Genomic DNA, 18,758 nt, shown 5'->3' with positions numbered 1-18,758 from the left:
GGGTGGCACCGGGAGTTTAAAAATCAAGGAATCTTAAAATTGAAGTTTTGCAGACTTCCCGATTAATTAATAATTGTACAAGAAATTGTTGTTAAATTAGTCTCCGATCAGTTGAAATTGGACTTGAAAAAGTCATGGAATTTATAAACCGGGTTTCCATATACACGTTTGCTACAAGACCTGGAAGACCTGGAAAAGTCATGAAATTTAAAAAAAGTGTTCCATAAACCTGGAAAAGTCATGGAATTTTGAAAAAATGACTAGGAATTTTTTAATCTTCCCTATTTCAAAGTCTTAATAGTTTAGCATTTTATAGCGAATTCTATATTTGGAAATTGGAAAAGGAAAATTAAGAAAAAGGCAAATATCAGACTAAGTGTAAGAATTAAATGAAAAGAAATACAAGATTTAATGGGAAAGGCAAAAAACAACTGGAAGATGTTGATGAAATTCGTGAACTGATTTTTTTTTTAAATAAATTTTAATATAGACAATTTTATTAGTTCGTGCGATCTAAAACTTTTGTTTTAACTTTGTTATAAAGTTCGGGTTTTTTTGTAGATTACTATTATTTTCAACTGTAATCCTCATCCTTGCATAAATGGTTTGACTATAATTGTTCTTGAACATTAAAGATGTATTTTTATTTTGGCATAAATGTGTTTTTACGATTGTTTTGTAAATGATAAAACAATTATTGAATACTAAGAACAAATATTCATGAAAAACAAAAAGTTTTAGATAGAATTTCCATCTTATACAGTAAAAAAACTCATTTTTGTGAAATAGGGTTTTAAAAAAATACAATTATTTCATGTGAGGTTCAATGCATTGTAAGTTTAAATAAACTTTAATTAATTTATGTAGTAACAAATTTTATCCATATTATGCATAGAATACAAATAATAGACGACTGGAATTTAAATACGAATTCTATCCTAACTTTTAGATCAGATTTTTAAATAGTAAATATTTCATGTACAAATTAATAAAAAATTACTTTGAGTTCATTTTTTCTTCAAAATAAGTCCATTTAAGATTATAATATTTTGAAAATCACAATAAAGAGAACCATAATTGTTTTTGTTTTTTTAAATATTTCTGTCAAAAAGTGTGGGTTTTCACTGTATAATATGTAAATTCCATCTAAAACACTTTTTTTCCGGCAAAGACTTATTCGTATTATCCAATAAATACTTTTAACTTCACAAAAAAATGGTTAAAATACTTTTATGCACAAATTAAAATGCATCTTTAAAATCGTGCCTATTCTTTCTAGTTCGAATGTTGGTCACCAGGTGGCGTATCACAGCTTAACCATTCCCAATAATTACAGAATACTTGTTTTCACTGTAATAAAAATATTATTGAAAATTATTTTAAATTCAATTAAACTTGTTGACAAACCATTATCATTGTATTATAATTTATCACAATTAAATTTAATTGGTTGAATTACAAAAAAAATTTGTAACCAGACTCTTGTAGCAAACCTGATACAGCAATCCTCAATATTTAATATAGAAGGAATTTAACAGTTTGATGAAATAAAAATACTAATAATTCTCTTTTTGTTTTGTTGGTCTTGCAGAGGGAAGTCGAATTGGAGTTGTTGGGCTCCCACCGAGGCGGCAACACAGTCGCTCCACCACTACCGATAACTCATTCCTACAATCCGCAGACGATAACTCATGTCACGACGCAACCCTCGATTTTCTTGTCCGAGGTGCGTGGAAATCAACTGGAAATGCTTCATGCAAGAACTCGACCAACTAGCAATCCTCGTCGACCCAGGAACAACAGAAACAACAGCTGGCGAAGACCGGCTTCTATAGCACCACACACACCTTTCCCAGGACTATTGCTCCATTTCTTGTACGTATCAAAATTATTCATCGATAATAATCTGCGGTTTGAGATAATCGACAAATTCCTATTTCTGCTTTGGGGCCGTCCATAATCTATGTTACTAATTTAAGGGGGCGACCGTTGAGAAAAATAACAACTTAGTTAAGGTCCCTAAAGCACCAAATTTTTAAGATTTGATCCCTATGGTACCCTGCGACACTTTTCTTTCAGTATATTATCTCATCGGTTCAATTCTCATTCAATTCAGGACATACTTCTGAAGTGTCTTTAATTCTTTTAAAATATTTCAGGTTAATTTTAAAGATTCCGATACATTTTCAATCGATTTCAACAGCTTGAGAGGATTTTCAAGATTTTATGGTGTTTTTAAAACTTTTAAGGCATTTTTAAGAGCTTTTATTTAACATATAGGAAATTTGTTAAAAATACAAGAAATTATTAATTAATTTAATTAATTTGCAGGGATTAAAAAGATTTAATAAAGACTTCACTTTTATAAGAGTTCACGGGATTTTATCAAGGTGTCTAGTGACCTTGAAAACCTTGGAAACCTATAACTCTCCTTAATTTTTTTTTTAAATTGAAAACCTGGAAATCTCCTTGATTTTGTCACGAAAACCTTGAATTTTAATTATTATTTTTTTTTTAAACAGTAATTTTATCGAAATGCGAAGAGTAATTTAAATATTTAAGCCTATTATGAAAGAAGCATCTCGTTTATAAAAAATCTTGCTGCTTCGAGGGGTTGACCACTTGGTTTTTGAGTGTGCAACAGATTTCAAAAATATGAAACGACTTCAAGAGGTTTTAAAACATTTCAGAAGATTTCAAAATAATTCAATGGCTTCAACGAATACAAAAGATTTTCTAAACAAAGATTCAAGAAAGATTTTATAAACATTTCAAAATATTTCACAAAGATTTCAAAGATTTAAAAAATTTAAAAAAAGGCGCGTATACTCTAGATTAAAAAGTTTTCACACAAATTCCCCACAATTTCGAACATTTCATAAAGATTTGGAACATTTCACATTAAACCAAATTTCTAAGATTTCAAAACATTTCAAAGATTTGAAATAACATAAAAATTGTTTAGGAGATGTCAAAAAATTTGACAAAAGTTTCAAAGATTTCATAAAACATTCATAAAGATTTCACAACAATACGAGAATTTTCAAAGATTTCAACAAGGTTGCAGTACACCAGACTTCAAGGATTTCAAATCATTTCAAAGACTTTAAACGATTAAAAAAATGTTTGACAAGATTTCAAACGATTACAAAAGATTTCCGAAAGATTTCTCAAATATTTTAAAGAATTTCAAACGAACAGAAAATATTTCACGAACAAAAATTAAAGAAACATTTCAAAAATATTTCAAAGATTTAAAAATATTTCAAAGATTTAAAAACATTTCAAATATTTTAAACGACATGGCATTTTTTTAAAAATTTCAAATATTCCAGTGATTTTCAGCGATTACAACAAATTTCATAAAGCTTTCACTAACACATTTGAGAAAATTTCAAGGCTTCAATGATTTTAAACAGACACAAAAGATTTCGCAAATAAAGATTAAAGAAAGAGTTCGCAAAGGTTTCAAGAATTTTAATGATTTTACAAAAGCTTTGAAAAATGCCAAAAGATTTCTCAAAGATTTCAAGCTTTCACTAAGGTTTGTAATACTTCACAAAGATTTCAAAAGATTTCAATTATTTCAAAGACATTACAAAGATTTAAAAGTATTCCTAAAGATTTCACAAAGACGACTCATGTTCGCAAAAAATGAAGAATTTTTTTATTTACGACTTGGCTTCCTTTAGATATTTTTGGCCGATAAAAAATGAAATGGCTCATTTTTTACATGTATGACAAACGTTTATTTCATTATTTAATGTAAAAAAGGAGACCTGGAAAACTTTGATTTCTTGCCCTGGAAAACCTGGAAAAGTCCTTGAATTTTGTTCCTAGGAATCGCTAGACACCCTGTTTATACTATTTTATTAGTGGATTTTAAAGTATTTATTCATGAGAAGTGCGGTATTTTGTAGGTTTTCAAAGATTTTGAGAGGTTTGAAATTATTTTTTGGAATTTACAATGAAGTTTTTTTGAGATTCTTTTCAATTTTTTTAATTCACTTGAATCTTTCTAAATTTACTCAATTTTTTCTTAATTCAGTTGATTAACATTTTTTTAAGTTTTTATTTAATTGATCCTGAGGATCAATTGATAAAATGATCAAAGATTTTGAAATATTTTAAGGTATTTTTGCACATACTTTGGCATTTTCAGGAGCTGTACAAATTTTAAAGGATATAATATGTTTTAGGTCATTTTAGAAGATTGGAAAGAAATTTTTAATTGATTTTAGTAATTTAATGGCACTTTTAATGATTTTAAATATTTAAGGGTGCAAAAGATTCAAAGACATTTTCAAGGGATTATAGAAGATATAAAAGGATTTGAAATATTTGAGGAAATTTGAAAAGGTTTCCAAAATTTTTTCGTTTATTCAAGAGAAAGGGATTTCCAACGTTTTAATAATTTTAAGGGATTTTAATATTGTAATGGAATCCAAAAAATTTGTTCACACGAAGTGAGAAATTTCATAAGGTTTCAAACATTTGAAGAGATTTTGAAATTATTTTTTGGAATTTACAATGAAATTTTTTGAGATTCTTTTAATTGTTTAAATCACTTGAATTTTTCTGAATTTATTCAATTTACTTATTTCAGTTGATTAATTTTTTTTAGATTTTATTTAATTGATCCTGAGGATTAGTTGATAAAATAATCAAAGGATTTAAAATATTTTAAGGTATTTTTGCACATACTTTGGCATTTTCAGGAGCTGTACAAATTTTAAAGGATTTAATATATTTTAAGTTATTTTAGAAGATTGAAAAGAAATTTTTAATTGATTTTAGTAACTTAATGGCACTTGAAATGATTTTAAATATTTAAGGGTGCAAAAGATTCAAAGACGCTTTCAAGTAATTTAAAAATATTTAAAAGGATTTGAAATATTTGAGGAAATTTTAAAAGATTCCCAAAATTTTTTTTATTTATTCAAGAGATATAAATAGTTTCAAGGGATTTTAATATTTTAATGGATTCCAAAGTATTTATTGACACGAAGTAAGGAATTTCGTAAGGTTTCAATGATGTGAAAATATTTTCAAATATTTCTAGAAAATCCTGAAATATTTGTAATTCTTCTGAATTCACTCAATTTTATTTAATTCAATGGATTCTTAAAAAGATTTTTTTTTTAGTTTATCTTGCAGTCTTTTAAACGCACCTTCAATTCTTAGGCATTTCATCAAATTATTTTGAATGCCCTTTTAATTTTTCTAATCTGAGTTCAACTTACGCAATTTAATGAGCTTGATTTTTTAAATGAATTTCATCGAATTCTCCTCATTTCCCATTCAATTCACCCAAATTTTACTGAAATCATTCGAATTTTTTTGATTTTAAAAATTATTTCCAATTCACTTGCATTTTTTAAAGTAGTATGCAGTCATAATTCACTTTTTTGGTTATAAGGTAGTAGGGCTTTCAAGATTTTAAGAAATTTAAAATTATTTTTCGGAATTCAGACCGGATTCTTATTAATTTATCCTGAATTCTTTGAAGTTCTTTGGAATTGATATGATATTTTTGAATTCGTTTGAATTCTACTAATTTAATTCCATTCAACTTGATAAAATGGATTTTCTTTGAATTCTTAAATGTTTTTATTTAATTGACCCTGAAGAATTTTAACCACATCAAGATGCTTAGCCATATCATCATATTCTTTGGAGTTCCCTTGAATATTTCTAAGCTTATTTCCAAGTTACTGAATTCAATGAAGTTTTTTCAGATTTTGAAATGATTTTCAATTTATTTGAACTTTTTAAAATTCACCTTGCATTTGTATGAATTTCATAGAAATTCTTCTCATTTACCTTTAATTCCCCTAAATTTTTTCAATTTCACAGAAATCAATGCGAAACCCAATAACAGGCCTCACAGAACGGTCCCGCTGGTGTCCTATTTGCAGCCTATAATGGAACTTGAGCAATTTTATTTTATCGAAAGCTTCTAAGAATCAGGGATGTTGAGAATAAAAATAGCAAAAATCGGAGAATTTATATGTTTTTTTTTTAAATTAATTTGATATCTAAAAATTGATCAATTTCATTTTTAGTTGAAAATAAATATTTTCTGATTGAAAATTTAACGATTTTGTAGAAAATTAATCTTTTTGTGAGGGACTAAATTGCAACGTAGTTTATAGGTGGCCCCTTATCTGTGGATTCAAAATATACTCTTGGAATAAATATCCCTTTCATAAACTTCGAGGATCTTTGAAAGGTTCTTTTCAAGCAGATTTTTAAAGATAAAATTTTTTTAATATTTAATAAATCTTGAAAAAGGAAATTTAAAAAGTTCTACAGATACAAAATAAGGAGTTGGAAATATTTTAATAACTCATCTTTAGATTGTTTAACATCCTTAATAGTTCAACAGCAGCAGCTGTGCTACCCCATCCAAAAATACAATTTTACGAGACCGCTACGATAAAGGTATACTCTACGCAAATACGCAGAGAGCTTTATTCAAAATGAAATAATAATGACTCCTGAATCATAAACTGACTTACGATTATCCTGGAAAGTTTTCATTTTCCAAGAGAAGCTTTAAAGCAGGGTGGCCGCAGGATAGAGAAATCCCGAAAATGAAGGAAAAGTCAAAGAATTTTGTTGATCGGAGAAAGTCTTGTAAAAGTCTTTGAAAAAATTTCAAAAGTTAAAAAAATTAGTTTTTATTAGGTTTTTTTTTCTCAAATCACAATTAATCACTTTTTTTTAGGATATTTTAATAAATTTTTAATAGATTTCAATCATTTGAAGTGATTTCAAAAGATTTTAAATCTTCAGGGTATTTTTAGAAATTTCAAGAAATTTTCAAGAGATTCCAAATATATCGACGGATTTCGAAATTTTTAAAAATATTTTTAAATATTTTGGAGAATTTTTTAAAGATTTAAAGGCATTTTCAAGAGATTGCAAAAATTTTCTAGGATTTCCAAGGATTTGAAAAAAATGGTATGCTGTTGTAAATAATTTTTAGAATTTCGAAAGGTATAAATCAGTCAATTGTACTTAATTCAGTGTATTTGTTTTAGCTTTTGATTCATTCATCTTGAAGTATTTTTAATTCACCTTGAATCCCCTAATTTCTTTTCAAACTTACTGAATTCAATTAACTTTATCATATTTTTTAAATGTTTCGAATTCTCTTGAATTTGTTTCAAAAGCCTCTGAGAATAATAAAAATAAAATTGCTTTTATTTTAATTTAAAATAGCTTTTTCCCATTTATTAATGAATTAAAGAAGAAATTGTAAAAGATGAAGTTTTTCGACCACCCTATTTAAAGTTTCGAGACTGGAATTTTCAAGCTTGAGTTGTCTGGGAATTCTCGTTCTGACCAGACTAGAATATGGCAAAAAGAAATATTTGAACCGCAAATGATCTTCCGACAAAAAATGATTTTAAAGTTGCATTTCGTTTATATAATGTTACATTTGGATTGTAAATTTACAATTTGCCTGCTGAAATCTTCACTTGCAGTACAAAAGTTATGCAAATCAAAATTGAATTTTGCCTGAGAGTAATTATTTACATTTTTGAAAAGGTTGAGACATTATCGAGCATATGATAAATAATTAAATCGTTTAAATGCTTTCAGGACAATGTTCAGCAATCCACCGCTATCGCCGTATGGCCAGGCTGATCTCTCGTCGGCTGATGCAACTGAAAATGAAAATTACGAGGCTCTCCTGTCCTTAGCTGAGAGACTTGGAGAGGCAAAAGCTAGGGGTTTGTCACGTTCCGAGGTTGATCAACTGCCTTCTTACAAATTTAACCCTGATTCGCACGAAGGCGATCAAACAAACTGCGTCGTTTGCATGTGCGATTTTGAAGTTTTGCAGTCACTCCGCGTCCTGCCTTGCTCACACGAATTCCACGTTAAGTGTATCGACAAGTGGCTTAAGGTGAGTTAATTTAAAATAAATTATTAGATTATTTTCGGATTGCCGAGGTACTTGCAGGCCTCGGACTTTTTTTTTCTTTACCAGGGTGCCCGCTGTTCGGGAAACCGAAAATTTTATGAGACCGGGAAATGACAGTGAATTTATTTCTTCAATTATGATATAATGTAGTTTACAATGCGTAATTCGAAAATCTTGCGCTTACAAATTTTCTATTTTGGATTTTAATTTTCAAGGGTACATTTTTCATTTAAAGAATTTTAAAATGCAGTTTTAAAGACTTTAAACAAAATTAAAAATTGCTAGCGTTTTCAATCGACAATTTTGGATAAAACAGCCTTTTTAGTTGATCAGATATCAACTATAATTATTTTTAAATTTGAACTATACATTAAGAATTAACAAGTGAATAATAATATATTTTTTAAGCGGATTCGAAATCAGTTCAAAATTTAAGAATTTCGTGATTTTAACGTTAAAATTTAAACGGTTTCAATTAGAAAATCTTAGTAGTGAAATAAATGTATAAACGCCGGATTTAAACTTTATAAACTATTTTCAATTTTTTAAAAACTGCAAAATAATTTATTGATAATTAAAATCTTTCTAGAATTTTAAATTCTGTTTTAGTTTCAAATTTGAAAATTTTTAGTTTTAAATTTTTTAATTAAGAAAAGTAACAATTGCCTTATATTTAGAAATATTGTATTGTTCATGTAAAATCAGTATTTATAAATGAAATATTCAAAACTAAACGAGAAAATAAACTCTTAATAATTAAAATGTGAAATGATTTAAAATAATTTAACCGAAGTGTCTACGTATACAGACAAAAATGAAAAAATAATGAAGGTTTTTGCAGTTTCCGAAAAAAAGTATAAGTTTTTTAAGAATTATGAAAGGCTTTACAAAAATAAAAAGCATTTTCTTGAGATTCCTAGGAAAATTGAAAATGAATTAATTAATCTGGAAGATTTTAAGGACATATTTTGTAATATTAAGGATTTAAAAAAGAATAAGAAGACGAATCATTTTAAAAGAGGCTTAAAAATTCTGATGAAATTTCAAAAATATTTAAAAATTGAAGTAAATGTAAAACAACATGTAGATGTTTCAAGATTTTCAAATAAAATGTTGAAGCTTTCTAAGGATTTTTAAACCATTGGAAATGAAAATAATTTAACTTAAAATTGCTTAAAATGATTTGCAGCTCAATTCTTATGACTTTAAATAGAAAATCGAATTTTGATTTCACTGGCCGTGAAAAATGTTTGCTAGTCGGGAGCTGACCGGGAATTTTCGATGTGATTAAAACGGCCACTTCGTTGAACGATGATACTATTTTGCTACTATAAAAAAAATGATACTAAAGACACCATTTATTTATTTTTCACAACATACCGAAAACTTAAAAAAAAAGAATAATAATTTAAAACAAAATACGTAAATATTTAACTAAATAGTTTAATTTTCTACCAGAAAGTAAGAATTTTTAATAAAGTACATCAAATTTTAACCAAATATTTGAATTTGCAACCAAGTTTGAACAGTGGATGTATTGTTAGTCCAAATTGTATTTGATTAATTTTTAGCTTACATTCTTCTGCTTTTAAATATGTTTCTAAATAATGGAAATTTTAACTAAAGAAGACCATTGAAGTAATTAAATTCTCCTTTAAGAGAGATTTCAATTTTAAAAAACGATTTTTTTAAAACAGCTTATTTTACACCAAATAGTTAAATTTTCAAGCCAAAAAGATGATTCTTCTACAAAACAGTTGAATTTTTAACATGATAGTGGAATTTTTACTTAAAAACTTAATTTTGAACAAACAAAAAAACGAAATTTCAACTAAAGTGGTAAATTTTCCACAAAAAATTTGCAACAAAAAAAAATTAAATAAAAAAAATAGATAGATTCAACGAACAAAAGCCATTTTTCAACAAAATACTTGTATCTTCAGCTAAAACTGATTTATTTGCAACCAAACAGTTGCATTTTGAACCCAAAAATTGATATTCTACCAAAATCGAATTTTCAATCAATTATCAATTTTGTGTAAAAAATACGAATTTTATACAAAAGAGTTGAATTTTCAACAAAAAGTTCATTTTCAACCGAGAGATGAATTTTCAAACCCAAAAAATGAATGTTTAACAACAAAAATTTGTTAGTCAAGAAAGAAAAAAAATGTGAATCAAATTGTGCCAGCAAATCATTCATTTTTATTTGATTGTTTTAGTCTTTAAAATTTCTAATTCAATGCTTTTTATATTGATATATAGAAAATTTGTTTCAAATTTAAATTGCAAAAAGTTGTATAATTAGTAAATTAGGGTAATTATAATTAAATAGTAAATAGTAAACTATTCGTACCGAAATTTCGTTGTAAATAAGACCATGTCCTTAATTTAAAGCGAAATATGAAAATTGAAAATGATTTTTTATTTTGTAAAGTCAATTTTAAGTAAATATTCGAAAAGATTTGGAAAGATTTACAAAATTATCAAAAATGTACGTGGAAGATTTTAAGGATATTTGTTTAATTTTGCAGAATTTTTAAAAACAATTTCAGGAAAAATTCGAATTATTGTTTAGAGTTTGTAATTCTAAATTGCGAAGCATTTGGAGGATTTTAAAAATGTTAGAAGTAAAAAACTATTTGAATAAAAATAATTTAATTTTTAATTTAAGAAGTGTTCAGTTTATACAAAAATGCAATCATTCGATTTTTAATGTTTCTAGCTTAAAATTGCTTTAAATGCTATAATTTAAAGAAAAATTTACATTCATGGATTGATTCTCTAATTTAGAGCATTGCAAACGATAACATGTTTTTTTTAAACTGAATCTGTGAATCTTTCAACTCTACAATTTATAATATTTAAAACAATTTTATTTGCCAGTTTAATTGCAATGAAATAAAAAATTGTTCAGTTGAAAAGTTTTAGTATCTTCCATTTTATACGAGTAAATTATTGAGCATTTGAATCATCTTCAAATTCAAAATTATTGAATTAAAAAACTTTCAAATTTTTACATTTTTAAATTCAAGAGCTTCACTTTGAGTGCTTACATTTGCAACTCAGTTTTTATTACTTTAAATGGAAAAATGGTCAGCTTTAGAGTTCGATTTTTAAAAGTTTATTGACCTAGAAAAATGGTTGCGAATCGAGAAATGACCGGGATTTTTTTTTCTTCTTTTCAGTCCAACCGAACGTGCCCAATATGCCGAGGCGATGCCGGCGAGTATTTCAGCAATGGTAGTACAACCAGTGATTGACGTCGTGATGCCCAGGTGCATTAGCGCCAATTCTCATCAACGAGAAGGCTCGTCCTGGCCCAACTTCCAGCCGTCACATTACTGGTTTGTTCAAATCCGTGCCGATAATTGGCCTCAGCTCCTCCCCAGAAACCCCTAGCGTGACAAAGAACCATATCTAACCACACCAGATATACTTGGAAGCATCAGGACGGTTTCTGGAATATTATCCATTGGAAGTCGCGCTTGTAGCTTCTGCCAAAGAGGGACAACGAAGGGCGTGTCTTGGGCGGCATTGTTTGCAATCAAAGACGAGTTCTCTGCAAGTTTGCGTCACGAGACGATTTAAAACCCGAGACTCCTCCTCGCCTGTTTATTACCTTTTTTTCTCTCCCCCCCCCCCCTGTTTGATTTTTTTTTTAGTTAGTCTAGGTTTTAATTACCACGCATTTCGCATTGCTCGCAAACTAATCCTTGCATTAATCGAGTTAGGATTCAATGTATTACCACATAAGGGGAAAATGGCGTGAGAAGGTAGCTGGTTGCACGCACTTGATGAGAATTCAATTTAGGAATTCTCTTCGGCGATATAAGAAAGGAAAAAAAAAGAAGATATATTGTTGTGTTTAGTAATCCTTGTTAGTCAAGTGAGACACCAAGCACGCTGAGCTCTATCCAGTTATATTTTAGTTGAAAGATTCAATTGGTTGTGTTTGAGTTGAGTCGAGTCGATGTATGGAATCGTTAAAAGCGATTGTAAAATTCTAGCACGTGCAACCAGTCGCGCCTGTGTGCATTCGGAGTTTATATCTTAAATGGAAACACACTTTATGTAATATGTATAGTTGTAACTCGCCACCTTTCCATTAACAACAGCAACAATAATAACAATGTTTTAGATTATTTTCTTCTTTTTAGTACATTGTTCGAATTTATGAATGTAGTTGTAAATATACAATTGGGGAGGACACGTGTAACCAAATCTAGCGCTTAGGTTTTTCTCTGATAAGAAAAGAAGGCAATGCTAATTGTAGGCGTTTGCGTGTTTCGTAAGGCCAGGTGATTGTTTTAATCCTTAAACTATTTTCTAGGTATGTTTAGCAATTTAGGTGCTCTAGATAGGAAGAATTATTTTAATTCGAGTCTCTTGGAACTCTTTGATTTCCAAAAAACTCTTTGTTTTCTAGGTTTCTTGTTTTGTAGTCTCTTTGTTCATTGTTCGACGGTTCTCTCCTCGGGTCTTTCCTATTCCAACGATTCAGGTTTCCGGCATTCTTTTTTCCTTCTTTCTTCCTTCCTGAGATACTGGAAACGATTCAGAGTCTTCTGAAAAAAGGTCTTCTGTAAGTTTCGAGTGTTTCAGAGAAATCCATAGCCTTTTTTTTGGTAATATCCCGAGTCACGAAGAAGATAATGAAAAAAATATACAAATCGAAATATACGAAAGCAGCTTCTGTTTCCTGCGTATCTACCTCTAACAGAAGATAATGAGACGATTAATATTTTTTTATAAGCACACCTTGTAAAAGATAATCTAAAAAAGAAAAAAAGTATGGTAGATGAGAAAAAGTAAAAAAATATCGAAAAGAAACGTTATATGCAATATTGGAAGATGTTTAGTGGAGGATGTTAATGAAATTAACGCTTAGAGATTATCGTCAAAGTAACCCCCTCCCCCCGTATAATGTGTGCCGCGTTTAGCGCTTCGTAGTGATTCTAAACTTGGAACGGGCTGAAGAAAATGATAAACATAACTTTCTTATTTCTCGCGTATGGTGCATTTTTCAATGGCTTCTCGTAATGGCTCTTCAGTGGTCATTCTTTGCTATAATTAGGATGATAGTCTCTTTGAAATAGAGTGTAAGAGATTCTTAATCTTCGAATGTCTGTATAATATGCTTACTCGATCTGTTACGATGTTGATAAAGTTACGATTATTGCAATAACAACAAGCACAACAATAAAAAAAGAGAAGAAAATGAAAAAAAGTCATCGCACAATCGATTCACGCTTATCAGTTGCGTGGACAGTTTCTGAAAATTGAAAATTGTCACCTTGTCGAATTTTCTGCACGCTTGAATCGTCAGAATATGAAGAGAAAGAATGAAAGATCGCTTTTGGTACCTCTTTGACTCTCCTTCCATTCATTGCGTGCCTTTACTGTACTAACCGATCGCCAAGAAAACATTCCGAGGAAACGTATTTAGAGGATATTAACGTATTTGCAGGAATTCACGTGAAAAAGAAAAAAGAAACACAATATACGTAAAGATAAAGTCGTGTGAGATGTTTTTTTTTGTTGTTGTATGAGGAAATCGGGTGAAGCTGTTGCTAGACGTTGTATGCTTTTGCTCAATCTCGCTTTTTCTTTGGACTCACATTTTCGTCTTTGATTTTGGGATTCGTTTTTCTTTGAAGAAGGGAATTCTAAGGTGTGCGAATTTTTCCAAAAGCTCGACTCGCAAGACATCAAAATTGTAAAAGACAGTGTGTTGATCTTAGCAAGTAAGGACACATATCGTTCTTTTTTTAAAAATTGTGTTATCTTTTTGTACTTTAGATTTAATAGAGTTGTTGTGTCGCAATGAAGTTCGTTTGAACCATAGCCTAACTACATGTTGTCAAAAGGGACGAGCGTTTGATCGGAAAGTCTGTCGCGAACGTGTAGTACAGTTTTCGAATTAAAAAAAATCCAAACTCGAACTTTGGGCTACTTAAAAAAAAAAAAAAACTTGTTCTTTGCCTAGAATGCTAAGAGTTGAGGAAACTGAGAACTCTGCAAATTGAGACTTTGTTGGATTTATTTTAAAAAAATGAGCCTGGAGGGTAAGCGCTGGACAACGCAATGTGAAGCTGTGATAGTGAAAATCAAACCAACAAAAGTCTCAGATGCTCGAGAGAGGATCCTTGCTGTAAACGAATGTTGTTGTCGAGTATCTTGTAGACGGTGCAATTTTTCATCGGAGACCTTAATCTGTCCAACGCTCCGTCCCTTAATACGCTTAGATTAAGAAAATGTAACTATCTATAAGGTGTACCTTGAAAAAAATACCTACCGATCGATGTGTGATGTGCTGCATCCCCATCGAAAATCTTTATTGACACCTCGATCTTCTTTCGAATTTTTAAGGCTTTAAGGCTCACGAAACTGTAAATATCATTAACGCATTCTAGAAAATATTAGTATGAAAAAAAGGGGGGGAATAGGTGGCACTAACTTTGAATATTTCTGACTTTCCTGGTTGGGGGGAGGGGGGGGGGGGGTTTGAAATAAGATCGAGAAGTCGATGAGTGAACAGTACCAAAAGAAATTCTTATTCCACTATAGTCGCAACCCGAGATCCGCTTCTAGATTAAATGTAAACTTATCGTGTTTGCAAAGGGAAAGATATATGCACGTGTACATTTAAATTAGATTAGGGTGGGCAAGCCTTTTAAAAACTAAAAAAGTAACTTTTGTGATCGCCGTGATTTTTGTGTTGTTGTACGTGACTCGAGAGAGAAAGAGTTTTAAAAAAAAGTCGGTGGCAATCGAATAATCATGGTGGTGTGTGCGAGTATCTTTTGTTTCTTCAAGATATTAAATGACAAAGAAAGAGAAAAAAAAGATTGAACCCTTTCTCACTTTGGTGCTTGTATTCGCAATAGAGTTAAATTGGATGGAAGTGACGCTGGTACCATCGCGTGTCTTATTATTTTGTTGGCAAATTAGGATTATTCTAATTGCGTTGATAATTTGAACTTTTGAGTAGATGTACTAAATTGCCATTGGTATGTGTTAGAATATTGTATGGGTCCGATTTTAACTGTAGTTATTTGTACGCTATTATTTAATTTCTATATTCGTTTAACTGTTGTCGTTTAATTAATGCGATTAATACTTGTACGGCTATCGCTTAGAAAAATCACTTATACAGTTTATTAACATTTGTCTCCTCCGCTACCGGTAAGAGTGGATTTTCCACAGAAAAAAAATCTATAAAAATAAATATTAAAAAAAAAAACAGTGAACAGTGCACACATGGCGACTGGTAATTATTATTCATAATAACGATTCAATACACCACAAAGTAACGATGTACAGAAGCAACCATACGATGCCAAACGATTCATGTTATTATTATTATTATTAATCGCTATCATTACTGCTACATATTATTAAAGAAATTATATGTTCTTTTCATATTAAGTTGATTTTGACTCTTCCCTCCTTTTGTTCGCTTATCAAATCCAAACCGATAGCTTTAATTTATTATTTGACAAGTCAAAGAAAAATAGTTTCAGAAATAAAATATAAGGTAAATCGCCGAAGACAACCTGAATGGAAATAGGTCACTTTGATGAAAAGAATCGTTTCAGGGATTTTTTTTTAGGGAAGACTGATATTTGAGAACGATTTGAAGGAGTAAATGTTTAGTTTCTTTCAAACTTCGACACTGTGGAAATTATAAATTTTAGAGTAGAGGTATACATTTTTCGAGAAGAACTTTGTCTATGTCAATTATTTGTTTTCTACATTTTTTCTGAGAAAAAAATACTTGTTCTGAGAGGACAGTTTATGGGATATAACATGAGAGTTTTTAAACATATTCTACTATATCAATCTGCACTTGAATATTCTACTAATTCGTCTTTGTTATGCTAGAGCTTAATTTTAAAAACAATAGGAATTTTTCTGCAAAACTGTCCTTTTAAGGAGTTAATAAATATATTAGCAACGATGTTTACTGATACTTTATTTACTTTCCCTATGTCAATTGGTATCGTTTCTTTCGAAGAAATAAGTTTTTTTTATTTCTCTTCTTCGGATATTTTATTCTTGAAGATTTTTTTATTCTTTGGGAATTTTTTTATCTTTTCTTTTCTCGCCGAAAATTTAAAAAAATCAGTTTTTAATTTCATTGTTGAGAATAATTAATATTTTATATTTAAAAAAATAAAAATCTAACTATCAAATTAGATTCTTGATTTTCTAATAATTTGGCAATTACATTTTTTTGATCCTAGATGGTCACACTTAGATTTTGAACATTCAAAATGGCGGGCAAAAATTCAAAATATTTCTAAATTGTTTTTTGAAAGTTCGCACAGGCAGGGTGTCGCTGATGTTGAATCTGTATTCAAAGTGACAAATATTTAGAATATTAAGGTTTAAAAAAATATACACCTACTCACCTAAAACATGGATTAGTACCAATTTTCTGAATTTTCAAAATCTAAATTCAAATTCGTGATCAGTGACTCCAAAAATCCTTGTACACTAATTTTTTTAAAATCCGGCAAACATTATTTTGACCGCCATATTGTATCCGTCATTTTGGATTTTCAAAGTCTGATTTCAGATTCGTGATCAGCGGTCTCGAAAACCTCTGTATACCAATTTTCAGAAAAAATTCAAAAATATTCGAAGTTTCGGGCGCCATCTTGAATCCACCATTTTAAATTTCCAAAATCTGAGTTCATATTCGTGATCACTGACCCCAAAAATCCCTGTATACCAATTTTCAGATAAAATACAAAAATATTCCCAATTTCGGCAGCCATATTGGATCCGCCCTTTTGAATTTTTTAAATCTTCGTATTTAGCGACCCCAAAAAAAACCCTTAAGGACCCATTTTCATAAGGATATAATGGAAAGTTTTTTCAATAATGAATTTTTTCAACAAAAAAGGCTTTTTTCATCTTTTTTCATAAGTATTAACAAATAATTTAAAAAATGTTGACCCTTTGCACAAAAATTTCAATTTTTCTATCATCCTGCAAATATGAAATTTAAAAAAAACTGAGTAAAATCCAATAAAAACTAAACTGAAATCGCAAAAAATTATGTAAAAAAAGGTGGGAATACGGTATTCCCACCATGCCGCAAAGGTTTAAAGAGCCAGAAACTAAAAACAGTATTTTTTTTTAAATGGATTAATTCACAAATATTTTGAAAACTGCAAAATACCGAAAAGTGGAACTTTTTGTCAAGCGTTTTTTCATCTCGCATGTTTTTGGAAAAAAATTGGCACTTTTGTCACTTCAAATTGGGCAAGAGTGAAAACCCTCATCAGAATCAAAAAAGGAAAAGCGTTCTATTCAGTTAAGAAAAATAGAATTTCCAAAAATTATTAGCATCCTTTTTTTCACACATTTTTTTAATCGTTTGAGCAAAATTTCAAATATGTTGGCTGTACCGCTTTTGGTTGTTGAAATTCTTTATATTTTTTACATTCTTCTCGTTATTTTCTAAAATTAGAAAATATTTTTTTTTATTTTTCCTTTCAATCTTGACAGAAGAAATTCAAAATCTTTAAGACTAAATGGATTCTTCGTGCGGATGACTAAATATATGTTTAAATTCTGTTATTCCTTATTTTTTAAGTTCGGAAATATTTTTTCAAATTTTTCTGCTGGACCTTAGAAGTTAAAAATGTTGAACTTCCTTCAATTTTTAAAGTATTGCAAAATTTTAATTTCTCGATCCTCGGAAAAAATTAGTTCGCATTCAGGTTATTTTAAAGTGCTTAAAAATAAACACTTTTGCATTATATTTGTAGCTCGCCTGTTTTTGGAAAAATGGAAATTTTTTATCCTCTGAAAAACAGCCGCTTTTTTTGTTCGTTTAGAACTTATTAAGACTTATATTCAATTTTTCAGCGAATTCAGAACGAGTTTGGAATCCCCCAATAGAATCAAAAAAGAAAAGTAAAATATTTCAATTAGTTATAAAAAAGGTTTAGAAAAATGATTGGCACGATTATATTTTTATAACAATTTGAGGAACATTTCAAATATTTTTTTGTACCGCTTGAACAATTTTGAATTCTTTATATATTTTTTAATCTTCCTATACCTTCTTTTTAAATTAGGAAGTATTTTTTCACATTCTTTTTTTTATCTTCAAAGTAGAAACCATTAAAATTCGAAAGCTGCTATCTTGAAACCGGGTGAAACAAATTTGAAACCTTATTAATTGGTTTAAATATTGATTTTTTTAAATTTCTGAATCCTCTTAAAAAAGCTTCTCAGGGTTTTTTTTTTCATTCGAATAGTCTTTTTTCAGGTCAGATATTTTAAAAAATTTTTGTTGGTCACCGAAAATTAAAACGCTAAAATTAATTTTTCACACTTAAGTTTTTTTATTTTATTTTTTAGAATAATAAATTTTTTAGTTAATAAATATTTTGTGTTCAATTTAGAGGTTTGTTTAACAATTTGTCGCCTTTTTATCTATTGTACCTGTAATGATTGAAAAATCGTTAAATATGATAGTTCCTAGTTTTCGAAAAAAACTGGAAAATTTGTATTTGCCTAATTTTTTACATTTTGGGATTTCCCTTTATTTTTCAATGAATTTAGAAAGAGTTTAAAATCCCACCACATAACAAAAAAAACGACATTAAATACCTTTATTAGTTACAAAAAACATTTAAACAAATCGCCGGTAACCATTTTTTTTACTCGTTTTTGTAAAAATTTTAATGCAATTTTAAATATGTTTACTGTACGGCTTGGACTATTTTTGATGTTAGAATTCTTATATATTTTTCAATCTTTCTTTTCGTTATTTTTTAAATGCAGAAATATTAAAAAC

At 29.0% G+C, this 18,758-nt stretch overlaps 1 protein-coding gene across 3 annotated transcripts in view; it reads left to right on the top strand.

Moving 5' to 3' along the window:
* LOC117171466 (E3 ubiquitin-protein ligase RNF38-like) overlaps positions 1-15,361 on the top strand; it is an 81,047-nt gene extending 65,686 nt beyond the window's left edge. For 2 of the 3 annotated variants that reach the window (XM_033358812.1, XM_033358810.1), the window contains exons 7-9: positions 1,583-1,875; positions 7,612-7,918; positions 11,125-15,361. In XM_033358812.1, coding sequence (XP_033214703.1) covers positions 1,583-1,875; positions 7,612-7,918; positions 11,125-11,199 — 675 coding nt within the window. In that variant the 3' untranslated portion in view covers positions 11,200-15,361. The remainder of the gene's footprint in view (positions 1-1,582; positions 1,876-7,611; positions 7,919-11,124) is intronic. The other variant, XM_033358811.1, reaches the window with a different exon arrangement.
* The last annotated feature ends 3,397 nt before the right edge of the window (positions 15,362-18,758 follow it).

This window comes from Belonocnema kinseyi, chromosome 4 (genome assembly GCF_010883055.1).
Source record: "Belonocnema kinseyi isolate 2016_QV_RU_SX_M_011 chromosome 4, B_treatae_v1, whole genome shotgun sequence".
NCBI classification, from domain to species: domain Eukaryota; kingdom Metazoa; phylum Arthropoda; class Insecta; order Hymenoptera; family Cynipidae; genus Belonocnema; species Belonocnema kinseyi.
Note: the sequence above shows the minus strand (reverse complement) of the source record. Positions and strands in the feature narration are given on the sequence as shown.